Source organism: Typopeltis vanoorti, chromosome 12 (assembly GCF_054136105.1).
Source record: "Typopeltis vanoorti isolate ZY-2024b chromosome 12, IOZ_Tvanoo_1.0, whole genome shotgun sequence".
NCBI classification, from domain to species: Eukaryota; Metazoa; Arthropoda; class Arachnida; order Uropygi; family Thelyphonidae; genus Typopeltis; species Typopeltis vanoorti.
This window is the reverse complement of record NC_143560.1, coordinates 132,838,710-132,858,524: the sequence shown is the minus strand read 5'-3', so window position 1 is coordinate 132,858,524 and position 19,815 is coordinate 132,838,710. Positions and strand designations below refer to the sequence as shown.

Below are 19,815 nucleotides of genomic sequence, written 5' to 3'. Positions count from 1 at the left end.
CAACCGTTTTAAACAGGTGCTAGGTAAATGGAACAGCGTTCGTTCCATGTCTTCACTTAGAGGAAGAGTACTAATAGCTAACCAGATGGCTGCGAGTGTCTTATGGCATATCCTCAAAGTACTCGCACCTCCTGAAGAATTTCTCTACCACATTCAAAAGGAGATCAAACGTTTCCTGTGGAACAAAATCACTGGACAACATACCCTCAACTCTGCAAGCCACTCAGCAAGGGAGGTCAAGGCTTGATTTCCCTTGAAAACAAGATTAGATCCTTCAGGATAATCTTCCTCCTAAAGACACTTCAATGCAATCACACTTATGTAACCACCTTCGATTACATCACGAAATCATCCACAAGGGGACTTACACTTTTCACAATCCTCCGAATGGCCAGTCCTGCACCATCTCCTCCTAAACTACCTCATTTTTACAAAGATGCTCTGCAGCGGTGGAAAAACACAGGCCTTCATCACACACTTATAGGATCAACAGAGTCAGCAGCACTTACAGAACCACTATTTTCGAACAGAAACATAACAAGTCCCACAACTGGCCAGCCTTTTCTTTTCCCTACATGGAACTGGGCAGGAATAAGAGTCATAGGGGACCTCCTAACCCAGACCCTAAAGTGGAAAGCATTCACAAGCCTACCAATGAAGAACCCAAAAACTGAAAAGCAATATCAACAGCTGCAAGCCTCCATTATAAAAGCCTATCCAGATATCGCTACACCTCAGGAAATCCGTATTCCTTCTAGAAACTGCTCGGGGCTGATATTTCATCTTGTACAATCTGAAGCCTCACTTCCAATTCTTCCCTCCAACTACAAGAAAATATACCACTTCCTCATGTCTGGGTCTCCATCCTCGCCCTTCTTATATTCATCCTTAACCCTCTCATCTACAAGGCTGCATATGCCACTCAGTTTTCAGTGGGATCTGCCATATAAATCAAAATGTGCCAAACCAGATTCTGACATACAGTGGAGACTATGGCATAACATCTTGCCAACTCCTTCTAAGCTGTACAAATTTCAGCTAAGAGAAACGGATTTGTGTCTGTTCTGTGACTTTTCAGGTACCTTGGAACACACATATCTGACCTGTCCTGCAAACAAAGCGATGATCACCTACGTCCTGAATACTGCCTCCAACACCTGTAACTACGCACACAGCCAAGAAGACTACTGGAATTTAGTCCACACAGAATAAAACAGACACCGAATATGCAATTTCCTCTTCATCTGCGCTAAGGCCGTCATCTACAGCTTCTACCTAAAACAGACAAGAAATAACTAGCATCCATCCATTACTGAAACTGCACAAACCCTCATCTATATCCTCCGCCGGAAACTAAAAAGCAGGCTTTTATTGGAACTTGAATACTTCAAAGAAACAAGAACTGTCGCGAAATTCATAGAGGAGTGGAATCCAACTGGTACCCTCTTCTGGATTGACGACGACAATGCGCTTCATCTGAAAGATAACTCAGACTGAAACTGAACTGTAAACTTCAATTTCATTCTCTATTGTACACCCGAAAGGAAAATGTTTTTTTTCTCTGTAATATATATACTTATAATATGTAAATAGTTGTTGTTACCTATCGTCAAATGTATATTTTAAACAAGTTGAATAAAAAAAAAAAAATTTTTTTTTAAATATCCATTCAATCCAATCCAATCCCATTTCCTTCCTTCCTTCTCCTTCCTTCCTTCCTTCCTTCCTTCCATCCATTCCTTCCTTCCTTCCATCCATTCCTTCCTTCCTTCCACCTTTGGTTCAGGTATCATTCATTCTATTAAGATGTTGTATGCCGAGGCACAGTTTTGCATGAAAATAAACAACAGGCTTACCATAACTGTATTAAACAAGGGTATTAAACAAGGCTATCCACTCTCCGGTCCTCTATACACAATTGCCATTGAACCCTTTTTGTGTAGACTCAGCATGCTGCTTAGGGCATCCCGCCCTAAACTTCCTTACCAAACCGTAACCCTGACAGCATATGCTGATGATGTTACAAACATAGCACGCAAAGAAGAGGACTTCCATAACATACAAATGGCATACCAACAATATCAGGTAGCCTCAGGAGCCAAACTAAACACACATAAAACCACAGGATTGTGGTGTGGCAAATGGAAAAACCGAATGGATTCCCCAATGTCTGGTACCTCGTCCACAGAGGGAAACAAATACCTGGGGATTTACCTAGGAAACACTAAACAAATGTTTCAAGTACTAGGAAAATGGGCAGCAATACGAGCCTCTGCCTCCACAAGAGGGAGAACAATAATCGTTAACCAAATAGCCACCAGTGTCCTTTGGCATACACTAAAGATTCTCACGCCACCAGTGCCATTCATCAAACAAATAAAGTCAACCATATATCGATTCATATGGAACAAAACAAACTGGCTTTCATACTCCAAGCTATGTACTTCTCTCAAAGATGGAGGACAAAATTTGACCTCCATTGACAACAGGATAACAACGTTCTGCGCTCAATTTCTCCTGAATACCATATAACAGGAAATATCACACAAATGCACCACTGAATATATTTTCACTTCTGCCACTAGAGGTCTCTCTCCACAACCTTAAGAATGACAACAGCTCAAGTGCCAGTAAATTTAACAAACTTCTACAAAGATGCCTTTCGACGATGGAAGAAGATAAACCTCCAGCACACAGTGAAGACAGCATCCCTACCTGAAATCCTCATGGAACTCATCTTCTACAACACGATGATAAGAAGCTCGATCACTCAGAAAAAGATTTTCTTTCCTCCATAGAGCTGGCAAAGCGTGAGGATCTTGGGTGCATTCTTTCTCCAAGCCTCACCTGGCGTTTTCCAAAATCGCTCGAAATCCTGGAATATGGGAATCAGTCTGAGCAGATACACACTGTAAAGGCCGCTTTTCAAGCTGCTATGCCTAATAGCATAACAGAAGTGGGGCTTAGCCCTCCCAACTCAGAAGATCCGGTGCCTATCTTTCTGATAAAAACCAATAACTCATGGGAGAAACTTACACCCAACAACACCAACAAAATCTACAGGTCTCTAACACAACAGTCAAACCAAAGCACTTTACTGGAAAATTCTGCATCATCTGATCAAACACTATTTCAATGGGACATACCATATTGCACAAGAGCCATCAAACCTGACGCAGATATTCAGTGGAGAATGTGGCACAACGTACTACCCACTCCAACTATATTACGAAAATTTAACTCAGATGTCTCAGATAACTGCCTGTTCTGCTACCAATTAGGAACATTCCAGCATATCTACTTGGAATGCCCAGTCAACACTAAATTAATCAGATTGTCTCGGGAAACGGCAGCTCTCACCTGTGGTAGTCTTCATACAGAAGAGGAGTATTTCAATCTAGTCCATGCAGAGTCGAATAACCATTCATTCTGCAATTACCTCTTCATCACTGCTAAAGCGGTAATATACAGCTTCTACCTCAGACATACAAGACCAGACAGCACAGCAACTTCACAGAGAGAGGCAACTAACCAACCCATTACAGCCTTCCAACAAAAGGTGAGAAGTCGGATCCTACACGAGCACCACCACCACCATAGGCAAAAACAACACCTTAGATCTTTTCTACCAAGACTGGAATCTAGGGAATCAACTCCTGGCTGAGCAGGGCGACTGCATCATAATCCACTTTCCGGCATAGAAGTGACATCATCCCCCCCCCCCCCCAAAGAAAGGGGGGGAGAAGGATTGTTGTGCTTAACAGTGCAAAAATTAATCAGCTGGCACTCTCATGCAAATAATAATGCCATCTCATGCAAAAAGTGACTTCGATGTAGCATACCTCAACAAGAGTATGAGCATGTAACCTCTCTGCCTGACTGCAGAGAACCAAAAACCGGTTAATCCTGTACATAAGATTGTTATGTTCACAATAAAAAAATAATATATAAATATATATATATATATATATTCCTTTCTACCATACGGCTCGTGGGGGTAGCTATATATTAGAAACTAATTGGTCAGCATCAGTGCATTAGCATAATCACAAGGTGAATCCTATTTACAGAGCTCAGCTACATGTCAGAATGCCACCTTGTAGGTGGTTACAAAAATATGATTACAATTCAAGCCAAAATTAAGTGATTGAAATAAAAATTAAATTTAGATAATGAATTGAATGACAAAGCATTATTATTATTACTATTATTACATGACACCTTCAAGGTGTCCAAAGATTCATCGAGGTAGGGCACCTACTCTATAACTCTCTGTCCCCACTCAATCCACTAACTACACCAATGCCATCTACTGTCCACCATCACCACTAATATTTTCAGAGACAATCACAAACATCCATGGCCACAGTGGGATTCAATCCCGCAGCCTTTTGGCTGGAGGGCAGATATTATAACCACTCAGTCAACCAGGCTGGCAATTTTATTATATTATATCAGCATATATAATATAATGACAATTATATTATATCAACATAAAAAAGGTGCATGTGTGTTGGGGTGGGGGATGCACTATTGCTTGGCATTTATGAGGATGAGACGCTCCCAAATCTTGGTAATAGAGAGACAGTCATTCCAATTTGGACAGTGTAGAAGTACTTCAGCTCTCTTTTTAAATAACCACTCAAACCTGAACCGATGTTAAAGGTGAGTACTGGACCAGAGGATGTTGTGTTCAGTGTCCATTCCATGCTGAGCAAGACAGATTTTTCATATCTACTGTTATAAGACTGGGATCTTGTAGTAATTTTTCAACAGAATGTTCTGTTTGTCCAAAGTACGAGTGAAGGCACTCACAACACTTAACCTGGTAAACACCAAGGAGAGAGGGGCTTTGTGGATGGTAATCAAGAGGAGATATTGTTTTGACAGGTAAAAATGTAGAAACTAAATTGTATCTTTCCAGGATCTATTCCATACATCACAGCCATCTCTGAGATGATGGCTAAGATCCTGAAAAGATATAATTTAGTTAATTTGCACTGGAAGTTGAAAAGGAGAATAAACTGACCTTTTTAGATATTTTGCTTTTTTGTGTCCGTTTGGTGATCTTACTGCTTCTGAATGTTGTAAACTAACTTTCATTGGCTGTTGCATACTACATACTTCAGTTCATCATCCTTCCCAAAAACTCAACATTACAAAGAATCTACTAAACCATGTATATCCTGTTTGTTCCAACCCTCGAAACCCCCAGCTAGAAATTTGCAGTATTCAGAATATTTTGATCAATAATAATTTCCTCAAAAAAACAGATACAAATATCTGTGATGTGTTGTATGCCAACTTCAAGAATCTGTGCAAAGAGTTCCAATTCCTTTCACCTTTGGTATCTCTGAACCTGTTTCAAGAATATTAAAAAAAAAAAGTATAACTTAATACCAACATGCTTCCTGTTAATAAATTCTCATCATGGCTACCTTCTGTTAAGGACAGATGGCCTCTTTTTACCCTTCCAGGTGTATACCAAATTTCATATAGTAATTTTTCAACAGAATGTTCTATTTGTCCAAAGTGTAATCTTTATTTTGGATAAACTGTCATTCTGTGGAAAAATGAATACATGAGCATCAATTTTAAATTGCTTATGATAAACCTGAAAAGTCCATCTTAGCAGAGCATGGTTGGGATATGGAACATAGAATCTTCTGGTCATGAGCCTAATTGCCTCATCATTGTTGCTTTAACTATGAATATTTATTTAAGGTAAGTGCTGAAGCCTTAGTGAACTGCCTGAACTTGAATTGAAATGATTGTATATCTTTACCAAAAATTTGAGAGAATGTCATTTTCCTTAGTCATCACTAGTTTTTTTTTTAAGTATCTTCATGTGGTCACCTTATGTATCACACGTCACTAATATCTTTTGAAATAATTAATTGTTAGTATTCTACCTTGTTTAACTGTTCCTACATTGAGAAGATGTTTCTATAAATATTTCATGCCAAAATATTTGTAAATAAAATATCTTTTGTTGTGTTTGCATGTTAAAAGTACATTCATTATGTTACAAGTGCCATACCTCAAAAAACTAAAGTTAAGCTTTTATGAAGTCATAATAGGTGTAGTGGTTTCACTGGTATTGAAAGCTGTAAGCTATTGAAAAGTAGGTTACTGTTGAAGGGGAGAGGGGTATTTCATGCAGTTATGAGAGATATTAATTAGGATACATTGTTAAAACTGTTTTTTTTTTCCATGAACCCTGTGTTTGGTAGAAATGGTGTGACAGGCAACACTGGATTTATCAAAATCGGTGACTAACCGAAGGTATATTCTTGGTACTTTTATAAAATACTTGTGTAATCATATCCATCTGCTCATAATATAAGACTGCACAAGCAAAGAATTCTGTAATTACTTGAAAAACATAAAAGTCATCCTTTAGCAAGAATGAGAATTTTAATTTACAAATCATATGGAAGGAGACTAAGGATTGATGTAAATTCTTCATGTAATACTATCATATTCTGTACATGGGTACATAGCAGGAATTTGCTTGATGATGATTTAGAAGTTCTTTTGAACTTTTCAGATAAACCTTTGACATATGGAAGAAAGTCTGGAAATTTTTTTCTTGAGAACTTGTGAAGACCATAGTTGTCTGTTATTTTTAAGATATTAGAGTATAACCCATTAGAGATAAAAGTAGCATTAACAAAAAAAAAAAAAAAAAAAGACGCCAGTTCTCTTTTTAGAAGAGAATAGCAAAAGATGTGCATATTACATTAACATTTTGATAATTCTTGATTTCTGATATAGATGATGAGAAGAAGAAGCATCGATATAGTTTCTTTCTATATACTGAAAATGGACTATTAATGGTCTTGCTTTGGAAAGAACCTCAGGAATAGAAGACTCTTATTTATTGTCTTCTAATTCAGGAGTAAATTTAATTCTTGGCTAGACTGAATTAATTTTGTGAATTATTTTACAAATCTTGTTTCATGATTCTCAAAGCACCTTAAGCATTTAGCAGAGGATAAAACATAATTTCATTTCAATTTAATTCAGTTCACTGTGCCTTATATGTATCTAAAACAATTTGCATAATTTTATTTTAGGAATTGCTTTGTAGGTAATGCAGCATGCCATAACAGATTTTTTATTTCTAAAGGTAGGTATCAAGATGAATTTATCGAACACAGAATGGCACAGCTTCAAATGTGGGTTAACAGGATATGTCGTCATCCTGTTGTGTCGCAGTGCGATGTATGGAAGCACTTTCTTACCTGCACAGATTTAAAGGTGAGATTTCTTTAGAATAAAAATGGAAGCATTTTTTAATTTTACATAAATTGCTCTATTAAATAATAGTAATAGTAATACATTCCATATGTGCTTTTCAAGGCTATACAGTAGTCCCCGCTCATCCGTGGGAGGGATACGTTCCAAGACCCCTCAGTGAATACCTGAAACTCATGGATAGTACCAAGCCCTGTTACTGTTTTTATCCTATACATACATACCTATGATAAGAAGTTTAATTTATAAGTTAGGCACAGTAAGAGATTAACAACAATAACTAATAATAAAATAGAACAATTATAACAATACTCTGTAATAAAAGTTATGCGAATGGAATCTTAGCATACGATTTTTTTTTCCCTTCCTTATGAAGTCGAGAACTTTCACTTTTTCACTTAAAGGAAGCACTTTACAGCTTCTCTTTGGCATATCTAAATTGCCAGCATCACTACTCTTGCACTTCAGGGCCATTATTAAATAAAATAAGGTTTACTTGAACACAAGCACTATGATAATATCGTGACAGTCGATCTAATAATTGAGACGGCTACTAAGTGACTAACTGGCAAATTGCGTATACAGTACAGCATAGATGTCCTATGGGATGGAGCGGAACGGCGTGAGATTTCATCACACTACTCAAAATTGCACACAATTTAAAACTTATGAATTAGATATTTCTGGAATATTTCATTAAATATTTTTGGACTTGAGTTGACCGTGTGCAACTGTGAAAACCAAACCCATAGATGGGGGGGGGGGGACTACTGTATAAGTTTTGTACAGATGTCTGAGAAATGGACTTGGGCTCAAATCCCATATGTGATGGGGAAAAAAATCGTATGCTAAGATTCCATTCACATAACTTTTATTACAGTATATTATTTGGCGTATTTCAGATGCAAGGATAAGTTGGCTGTTTCTATTCAGCAAAGCAAACCCTTGAACTTGGATTTTTTATCTTTGCTGCCATCCTACCATGCATACTGACAGTATAAAATTTAAACAAAAATACAAGGCTTACTTGAAACTAAATAACTTTGCTTATCACACATCCATATAAAACAACAAAAGAAAAAGCTACAATGAATTAGCTCATCATCATCATAATCATCAAATTCCTGTTATATACCCTCAAGGGGTATACAGGATATAATAGTACTACATGAAAAAATTACATCATTACTAACTTCCTATCCACAATTTTCCTCCAAATCGGTCTGTTATCTGTCAAGACTCCACTATTATTTAGTCTTATATTTCTGTCTTCTAAAGCACTTTTTACTGTATCAATCCACCTATATCTTGGTCTTCCTCTGGGTCTTTTAATTGCCAAACTGGCAGAGAACGCTTGTTTTGCTAATCTTTCCTCTCCCATTCTGCTTAAGTGACCATACCACCTGAGATTAGCTCCGCTAATGCATTCCTTGATGCTGACAATATCAAGTTCTTTCCTAATATCCTCATTTTTAATATGATATTGCCGTTCATGATATCTGTTCATGCTCCTAATCTTTCTCAAGACTCTCATATCTGCAATCTCTAGTCTTTGGTCAAGTGGAAGTTTTTTCCAACTTGGTTAGACTATAATAAATTTAGCTTAATCCTTTATCCAAGTGTAAGCAAACAAAGTTTGCACCTGAAGTATCTTCAGGACTGTGGCAACTCGTAGTAAAGTTGGACCAAACTCTCACCACACCTTGTCTTAGTATCTCTCATAATGAAAAGCACATCTCCTTGCAGACATGTATAATGCTATGCATTAAGGGAAGGCAAGTACCAAGACTGGTTTCGACCTTTATTGAGATCTCGTCAGTGGGAGCCAGACCCAGAAGTGGTGATACTAAGGCAGAAGCAATGGAAAAGTCATATTTACATATACGAGTTGCCAAAAGGTCAAGCCTTATTATTAAATTACTCTGGATTTAGAGAAACATGTTGGAAATTTTTTTTTTAATTTAATAATAAGGTGAAACATCTTTTAAAATTTAATGCATAGCATTATACATGGCTGCAAGGAGATGTGCTTTGCATTATGGGAGATACTAAGACAAGGAGTGATGAGAGCTTGGTCCAACTTTACCACGAGTTGCCACAGTCCTGAAAATACTTCAGGCGCAAACTTTGTTTGCTTACACTTGGATAAAGGATTAAACTAAATTTATCTTTGGTCAAGTGTTTTACTTCTAACCCAGCTCTCAGATCCATAAGTTAAAATTGGTTTGAACACTGTCTTGTATACAGCTAATTTAGTGTTTTGGCTAATTTCTCTCTTATTCTATATAAATTTATTCAGTTGACTTTCCACCATACCAGCTTTGTTGATTCTGTTGTCTATTTCCATATTTAATTTACCATCTTCGCTAAAATTCGTGCCTAAGTAGCTGAAATGTTTTACTTGTTCTATAAGTTCTCCATTCACAATGCAGTTGATATTTTCAATGTTTCTGCCTATTTTCATTATTTTGTCTTTTTAATGCTGACCTTCATACCATATTTATTACAACAGTTATTCAATTTAGTCAGGGAATCTTGTTAACTTGTAGCGGATTTATTTAGGAGTATAACATCATCTGCATAAAGCTGAGATTAACACTTCCAATTTTGGTATCAGGTTTAATACCACTTTCCTTCATAATGTGATCCATATAGATAATGAATAAGAGAGGGGATAATGTATATCCTTGTCTGACATGAGATTTAACATTAAACCATCTTCCTGTACTTCCTGTGTCAATCATGAAGTTCTGAATTTTCTATCCTTGCAGACAACCTCACCACATGTCTCTCTGGCTGAATCAATCAGTGTTTTCTTCAGGGCTTGCCACTGAATCTCCAAGGTTTGGTTCCTACTCTTAAACTCTTTCATTTTTTCTTGAATAATATTTGTGTATTTTAGTCTACAGTTCACATCTGAGAGCTGCTCAACTTTTATTCTCTTTAAAGCTTTCAATTTTATTTCAATTTCAAATATAAAATTCTTGGGCAGGAGAAAATTCAATTTTATCCTGCTCAAGACTAAATGGTGATCACTTTCAATTTCAAATCCTCTGTACACTGGTGTCCCACCAGTAGGAAAATATCACTATCATCATCATCAAATTCCTAACATTTACCCTCAAGGGGTGTACAGGATATGATAGTACTACATGAAAAGTTTACATCATTACTATCTTCTTACCTACAATTTTCTACCAGATCAATATGTTACCTGTCAAAGTTACAACATTATCATATCTCATATTTATATATCTATCTTCTAAGGTACTTTTTACCGTATCAATCCACATATATCTTGGTCTTCCTCTGGGTCTTTTTTCCTGCCAACCTGGCAGAGAACACTTGTTTGGCTAATCTTTCCTTGCCCATTCTGTTTAAGTGACCATACCACCTGAGATTAGCTCTGCTAACACATTCTTGGATGCTGACAATGTCAAGTTCTTTCCTAATATCCTCGTTTTTAATATGATATTGCCATTGATGCCATCTGTTCATGTCCCTAATTTTTCTGAGGACTCTCATATCTGCTGCCTCTAATCTTTGGTCAAGTGTTTTACTTCTGACCCATATCTCAGATCCATAAGTTAATGATCTAGTTGCAGAGTGAGGAAGGTAGTTTGTTAAGTAGACCACTATACCAAATCTGATCAAATTTCCTCATGGGCTGAGTCCAGAGGTGGGTGGCGAAAGCAAGATCAGCTGTAGATTGCAAGTGACAGAATCCATACTGCTAGTCACTGGTTAGTTGGTATGTCTCTAGGTGGTTCAAAAGTTGGTTGTTGATGAACTTCTCCATAATTTTAGCTAGAACAGAAGTGAGAGCAATTGGTAGTTTGTTTGTTGACTTGATCACCTTTCTTTGGAATGGGCTGGATGTGGACCTGCTTTCATGTTATAGGGTAGATGCCAGTTGAATAGGAGAGATTGAACAAGCAATACAGGACAGGTGTTAGTTCTGGAGCACAATTTTTTTAACATGATTGGTTGAATAACATCAGGACCAGATGCGTTGTTTGTGTTCAGGTTATTGAGGATTCTTTGGATTTCGTTTTAGCCAACTTATTGGCATCACTCTTCTCTTCAGGAATTTGAAGATAAGAGTGATGCCAGTAAGTTGGCCTTGTCTTTAGCTGAAGTACCATCCAGTTGTGAGAGTGGCGGAAACCTGGATAGGCAAAAATAGTATTCAGTGACCTTGGCAAGGGGCTAGAAGGAGTGACTGCCATTTGGGCAGGAGGTGAGTTTGTAGCTTTGGCTCTTTCAAAGTCTGACTTACAGTTGGTGATGATTGTTTTGCAACTGCTGCGAGATAAGCTGAGTGGGCATGGAATTTAGGTTTCGAACCATTTGTGGTAAGCAGAAATTTTTTCTTTTACAGCATTGGCACACTTTTTTGACAACTGAGGCTTGAATGATGGTTGAGAATTTGGAAAAGAATAAGGGATGAAAGAATTCATTCCTGTGAGGAGGATTTTCTGTTATTCGATCTGAGCAGGTGTTTGGATCAGAACTGAAGCAGTAGTCAGACCATGGTAAGGAGGAATAGAAGTCATGGAGGTCCTACCATTTGGCAGCCTTGTAGTGCCAAAGGACATGAGACTGAACTGGTGGATGATGGTTGTTCTGTACCAGAGGACTTGTGTAAGGTTGTGGTCTGAGTTACCAAGAGGAAAACCGACAACCACAGTATACATGGAAGTGGAGCTTGTTAGGAAGAGATCAAGTGTATTAGCAAATTGGAGGGGATTGTCAGGTATCCTGGTAGAAGATTGATGATCTGAGATAGGTCATTGCTGATGGCAAACACCTCAGCATCCCTGCCTGCTTGGTTGGTGAAACTGGAGAACATTGAATTGAATTGTGGACATTGAATTCCCCAAGAAGCATGACCTCACTATCGGGGTATTTCGACTGCAGAAAGTGGTTCTTTAGAGAGAGAGAGAGAGAGATAGTTGACCGAGCTTGGAGAGCAATAGAAGGAGCACATGAAAAGGGCAGGTTAATTTAGTAGAGAAATTTTGATCCAAAGGAGATCAAAAATTGGGGATTCAAGGCTGTACAACTCTGACATGGTGTGTCAGTTTTGATGAATGCACAAGTGTCAGAAAGAGCTGTATAATGTGTAGTTTGGGCTGTTGAGGTTACCAGTTGGGGTTTTGATAGGAATAGTATTTCTGGTTTAGATGACTATAGGTGGTGGTGCACATTTTTATATTGCTATTTATTATTTTAACGGTATAATAGAACACAGAAACTAAGTAAATAATTAATTTATTAACTTGATGCTGATATTTCGCTGGTATTATAACCAGCATCTAGAGAACACAAAAACACTGTTTGTCACAATACGCGAGACTAAAACAACATGGTGTACTTAAACAAAATTGTAGCAGCAACACAAAGACTAAAGTCCTGATTTTGGTGCCCTCTATCTGAAAAAAAAAAAAAAACTATCATATATTACTAGAGTCCTAGAATTGGAGAGCAATAGAAGGAGCACATGAAAAGGGCAGGTTAATTTAGTAGAGAAATTTTGATCCAAAGGAGATCAAAAAGTGGGACTTTCTAGGACTCTAGTAATATATGATAGTTTTTTTTTTTTTTTTCCAGATAGAGGGTGCCAAAATCAGGACTTTAGTCTTTGTGTTGCTGCTACAATTTTGTTTAAGTACACCATGTTGTTTTAGTCTCGCGTATTGTGACAAACAGTGTTTTTGTGCTCTGAAGATGCTGGTTATAATACCAGCGAAATATCAGCAATAAGTTAATAAATTAATTATTTACTTAGTTTCTGTGTTCTAATATACCGTTAAAATAATAAACAACATGTTCGACGAACACATAAGTCTGTCCACACATTTTTATATTGCTGTTTAGGCCACAGATGTTGAAGTGGATGTGAAAACTTTTTTTTGGCAAGGATTAGTGTTGGTGGGTTTTTTAGTTGGATTTTTGTTTTGTTTTTTTTTATGATTTTTTGTTGGAGTTTTGATGTTTGTATGGTTAGATTTTTTTTGCATTTTTCTGTTTTTTTTAACCTTTTTTGTGGGAGAATTGTTGAGATCTGCAGTAAAATCGCATTTCCTTTGGTTGTGGTTCATTGTGTTTGGTGAGGAAGAGGGGCATGCAGTGAGAGGTGGCAGACTCACAAACATACCACCCACACAGAGAGAGCTCAGTCTCCTGACCATTCATGGCCTTGACAGTTTCCTCCCCTTCATCCACAGTGTTTGGTCTCCCTCCAGTCATGAACTGGCAAAATATGTGGTTGCAGAAATTGATGCTTGCTGATCGGGATTCATTACTAACTGGTTCGGTCCTGTGTATTAACCACTGGCTCTACTGCAGAACCGTTTTACTGCTGTACTCTGAGAGAGGGCTGGGTCTCCTACAGTGAGATTGGTATGTCATTCACTCTCACTACGTGTGGGAGGAGTGGGGGGGAGGGATTCAGAAACAGAACCCTTGCTCTAGTAAACAAACCTGTCTGCTGCCACTTCAGGTCTCTAATATGGTAGTGGTATTTGCTGCAGCAATGCTCACCAGGTTGGCCAGCACCCCATTTGTGGAAACTAACGATACTGCTGGAAGGTGGGGATGACGTGACTGCATGAGGCTATATATTGTGCATCGACAACCTTAATTCAGAATTAATTAGTCCTAATTCAGAATTAGTACTAAAATTTGTTGAGACTTTTCAGTAATGAAACATGAAATTTTTGAAATTATATATTGCTACTTATATCTATAAGTAGCAATATATATAATAACAACTAATAAATAATAACAGATAACTGGAAGGAGACCTTCATATCACCTTTAAGGAATGCAGAGAACTGACTGGGTCTTCTGACATAGTGTCTAATCCTCACCTTCATATGGTGTGCCCTATTAGTAGGTATTCACTGGATATGAACGAACAAGGATGAGCTGGCAATTTGGAACATTGCCTACTAATTTGTACTCTCCATTGGCTTAAACCACAAATAATATGATCGTGCAACATGATCAGATTTCATGCGAGCCCAGTTAAACAAGGCTCCCCACTGTTTTCGTCAGGGAAACAGGGCGAGCAGTGAAATGTCACCTACTGGAACAGACTCAACCTCAACATATAGGCAAAGATGAACAAACCCAACTTCAGAAGAACTAAAGCAACCATCAGTTTAAAGAGTATTGATGGAAATATACTTGCAGAAGAATTGGAAAAAGTACCACATTGATATAATTGGCATCACCGAAGCAAAGAAGGCAAAAATAGGTGAGATCTTACTAAATAATAAGGATAAATAATAGTTTTCCTTGAGTGTCATATTTGGGCAATAATGAACAAAGAAACGTAGGAGTAGCAATAGCATTCAACACCAAACATGAAGATAAACTGCTTGATTGGAAGACAGTTTCAAGTAGAGTTATGTGCAAACTTCAAAATGGGGAAATGGACAATGAAACTTATTTGTGCCTATGGTCCTACAGAAGTATCTCCTAAGGAAGAAGTAGAGGAATTTTCTGAGTCACTAAAGCAGGCAGTTGACATACAAAAACTGGAAAAAGTGGTACTTGTTGTCGATCTAAACAGTAGAGTAGGAAATGAATCCCACAGCATAAGAAATGTTTTGGTGAAAATTTGGAGAAAAGGGTAAGGCTAATAATAATGGAAAGTATATGGTGGATTTCTGCTTAGCATATAGACTAATCATTACTGACATAATTTTCCAACATAAAAATGTGCACAAGTTCACATAGAGAGAAGACACTAGACATGAGAAAGCCTCATTGACTATTTCGCTGTAGATAATGATGCCTTCATGCTGATTCAGGACTCTTGTATCCTGTTTCAATTTCAAATCCTACAAAGGATTTGAAATTGGAAGTCACCACTTATTTTTAAGTAGAATAAAAGTGAATATCACACTAAGAGAACAGTATGTAAGAAAGTTTTAAAAAAAATTAAAGTTGAGCAGCTTTTACAGGTAAACTGTAGACCCAGCTGTACAAAATTTATTGAAGAAAGAATGAAATAGTTTGAAAACAAGAACCAAACCTTGGAGTCTCAATGGCAAACTCTGAAGAAGGCATTGATTAATTCAACTACAGAGACATGGTGAGGTTGTCTGTAAACTGCAAATATAGAAAAATAGAACAAAAAAAAAAAAAAAAAAAAAGATAAAAACATGGTGGACACAAGAAGTTAAAGAAGCAGTCCTGGAAAAGAAAACAGCATACTGAAAGTTCCTAGCAAATAAGATGGCATATGCATTAAAAAAATATAGAGAAAAATCTAAGAGAGCTAAGCTGTGTGTGAAAATAGTTATATAAAGTTATGGGAAGACTTCAGTAAGAATATAGAAGGAAAATATCAGAAAGATGGCAAAATGTTCTGAAAGCTATTCAAAATGCTTAGAAATGGAGGAAAGAGAGTACTGTAAAAGGAATCAAAAATGATAAAGGTGACATGAAAAACTTATATGGGCATTTTAGATGTCTGGAGTAATTACTTTGAAAGATTGCTAAATGAAACAAGCGGTGACAATAATGTGGTAAAAAATTTTCAAGAGAAATGCAAACAGGAGTAGATATCAATACTTCAGGTAGAAAAGCCATCAAAAACTTGAAATATGGAAAGGTAGGATAAAGATACATGATAAAGATACACGTACATAATAAAGTACATGATATTTTATCAGAAATGCTCAAATATGGAGGTATAAAGGTTTTGCAGTGACTACACTGCATAATTCAGATGGCCTGGTCAGCAGGTCAAATTCCAGGTGATTGGAGTAGCGCTCTCATAGTTCCCATCTTTAAAAAAGGGAATAAAGCTAAATGTGTGATTAAAGAGAAATTTCTTTACTAAGTGTTCTAGGTAAGTATCATACTTGCATGATACTTACCTAGAACATCTGCATAAAGCTCTTTGCTTTATGCAGATGATGATGTATTCCTAAACACATCCAGGTTGAGGAAGATTGTGGAAGAGAAACATGGAGAACCAGCTTTGTTCAGGCCAAACAGAGGTTGTCAGAATCAGAGATCACAACAACCTCTATTTGAGAAATTATGAGAATATGACATGGATCTGTACTTAAGTTTTGTAGATCTGAAAAGGCATACGACAAGGTGCTCAAGGAAAAGCTTTTTAAAACACTGCTGATTTTTTGGGTTAAATGTAACATTATGCAGGTCAATACATAATCTATATTTAAGTTGTAAGTCAGCAGTTAGAATTGAAGGAAATACAGGAAGATTGTTTGGTGTAAAATCAAGGTAAGGCAAGGATGCATGTTATCTCCACTCTTATTCATCATCTATATAGATCACATTATGAAAGAAAGTGACATCATGTCTGATATTAGAATTGGAGATGTCAAACTTAGCTCTTTGTTTTATGCAGATGATGATGATGTATTCCTAAACACATCCAGTAGTGCAAGTCTCTGACTAAATTGCATGACAACTGTAAAAAAAAAAAAAATTATAATGAAAATCAGCAATAAAAAGACTAAATTTGTGAAAATAGACAGGAAAATAGAAACTTCAGCTGTGTTCTGAATGGAGAGCCTATAGAATAAGTAAAATATTTCAGCTATTTAGACACAATTTTTATGAAGATGACAAGTTAAATATTGAAATAGACAACAGAATAAAAGCAAATCTATTACGAGCAGTATATAAGACATTGTTCAGACCAGTTATGGATTTCAGAATTGTGTTAGAAATAGAGCACTTGATCAAAGATTTTAGAGACCAGAGATATGATGATTCTGAGAAAAATTAGGGGAGTGGACTGATCAATGGTAGAATCATATTAAAAATGAAGATATTAAAAAGGAACTTGACATTATTATCTTTCAAGAATGTAGGAGTGAATCTAATATAAAGTGGTATGGTTACTCAAATAGAATGGGAGAAGAAAACATGTTTGATGCCAAGATTGCAGGAAAGAGACTGAGGAAGTCCAAGGTCTAGGTCGATTGATTCATTCAGAAATGCCTTAGAAGAACAAAATATTTGATATCACTATATTGGAGTGCTGACTAGTAGTAGACAAATTTGGAACAAAATTGTTGATAGTACTATAACAGCACTGCATGATTAAGTTTATGTTAATAGTAACATAAACTTAATCATGCAGTGCTGTTATTGTAGCCTAGACACCCCTTGATGGTATGTATCAGGAAATTACTTATGATAATTAGTATATATTAATTATATGTTATATATATTTTATTTTATATAATATATTTAATATATTTTAATAATATATATTAAAGTATTATAATAAGAGTAGAAGGCAAGAAGAGAAGAACCAGAGGCCATCCCTGGAAGTTTTGTAATTATGTGGTGAAGAAGGGTGTGAGGTGTAGATTTTTATATGGAGAATTGTGAGTGAATGGAATGCATTACTGGAATATGTTGTTAATATAAGGAGTGTTAAGGATTTTAAGATTGAGTACGATAAATATGTTGCTAGTTGAATGAACCTCCAATGACGAGTCTTCAGACTCTTATAATAATGTATACAATATATAATTATGTATTGTTATTACTTTTTTCCTGTAAGTTTTTGTTTTTAAAGTTAGTTGAAATTGAATAAAACTTAAGTGATAGAATACACACAGAATCCAAGAACTTAGGTTTTGGTTAAATTAATACAAAATTTAGGAAAAATGACATTGATGAAATATGCCTTGGATGTTGGAATTTAATGAAATTTGTCATATAAGATCCTTATCAAAATTTATCAGGTTATCCAAAGGAGGAGTTCAAGGGAGTAATGAAAAAAATGTGTGTGAATGTTTACTTATGGTATGCAAATGTGATAAAGATATGAATGGCTTTGAACATGGTTATGTATCTGGCCAAGGGTTGGAAATATATGCTTTGGGTGTATACTGTTTGAGTATGTCTGACGAAAAGAGAAAGTTCTATAACAAGGCCAAAGAAATTGCATATCTCATTATAAGAATAGGCTAGGTAGTAATTTATTATGTCCATACACAAATGCTAGAAGCATCAAAAATAAAGAGGTTGAGTTCGTTGCTTTATTGAATATGATGTGGCCTAAGATTGTTGGCATTAGGGAAATCTGGTTATCAGAATCAGATATGGTAACTAGGATCAAGTGTAATGGGTACACTGTTTTTTAGGAATTACAGAAGAGATAGGGGAGGAGGGGGGGGGAGTACTACTATTATCAGACGACTTAAATCCAGTTAGAGTAGAAGCACAAGAAAGCAATGATGGTAACAATGTCCCATGTAGCAGTGAGTTTGAGGCTATCTGGTGGGAACTGGAGGCTAACAAAATGAAATGTATGGTAGGATGTTGCTTACAGACTGGTGGCTCTGTTCCAGGGGATGAAGAAATGCATCACTAATTTAACCTTAACGGTACTAAACAAGTGATCATTATGGGTGACTTTAATTATCCACACACTGATCGGGTAGAAGAGAAATCTCATGATAAGAATGAAGAGGAATTTATTGAATTGTTAAGAGACAATTGTCTTGAGCAGCAGAAGGAACTCGAGGTCAAAGAGTGTTAGATTTGTTCATAGCATCAGAAGGGGTCTGTGTTAAGAATATGACTATTTTCCCACCAGTTAGTTGACAGTGATCACGTCATGCTTTCTTGGAAAGTATCGAATTATATTGATGTTCCCATTAGAACAGGTTACATGTTGAACTGTAAAGCTGGAAATTATGATAATCTTAGGCAAATACTATCTTTGGTCCCATGGTATCAGTTACTGAATGGGAAAAATGTCAGCAGTACATGGGAATTATGGGAAAAGGTGCTTAAATGAGGTGATAATTGAATGTATCTGAAGTGTTCGAAGAATAAATAAGTTGGGAGTGAAATGGATATGCAACCTTATTAAACAAGAATATGACTATTTTGCCACCAGTTAGTTGACAGTGATCATGCTTTGCTTTTCACAAAAAGATGATGATGTGAAAAGAATATTGTGAGAATAAGAGTGAGAGGAATAAGGAAATATATAAAGCTCAGGCCAGAAAAGTAATGAATATTATTAAGAAAACTAAATCAGAGTATGAAAGAAATGGATAATCAAGCTAAAGACAATCGAAAAGACTTTTATCATTAAGCTACAAGCACAAGAAAAAAAAGAAAGAATGTGGAAGAATAATGTAGATGGTACTCAAGTGTCAGAAGCTAATATGATTGTTCAATTAATGAGTGCTCACCTTTGCTAAGATATGTCAACCAGCTGTATGTAACATGGTGCACATAGTTTTGTTATAATTTTGTTTATTAAAATCTATGGATAGTTGTGTTTAAGTGCTAATTATGTTGCCTTTTGAGGATATTTCCAAGAAATACTTTTTCAATTTTTTTTTTTTTTTTTTAATATGGCTTTCACCCATGAAAGGTTTTTGTAAGCCTATAATGCAGTGTTTCTCAACGTGGGGTGTACACCCCACAGGGGGGGGGGGGTGCAATTAGAAAATGTACACGTACATATTTATACACAATTATATTATACTTTTTCAGAACTTGGCTGACTATTATGTTAGAGATGGGGCA

At 36.4% G+C, this 19,815-nt stretch overlaps 1 protein-coding gene across 2 annotated transcripts in view; it reads left to right on the top strand.

The window, feature by feature from the left end:
* Nucleotides 1-19,815, top strand: part of SH3PX1 (sorting nexin 33-like protein SH3PX1) — a 434,063-nt gene that overhangs the window by 222,567 nt on the left and 191,681 nt on the right. For both annotated transcript variants that reach the window (XM_090401212.1, XM_090401213.1), the window contains one exon: nucleotides 7,133-7,263. In XM_090401212.1, the coding sequence (XP_090257338.1) occupies nucleotides 7,133-7,263 (131 nt within the window). The remainder of the gene's footprint in view (nucleotides 1-7,132; nucleotides 7,264-19,815) is intronic.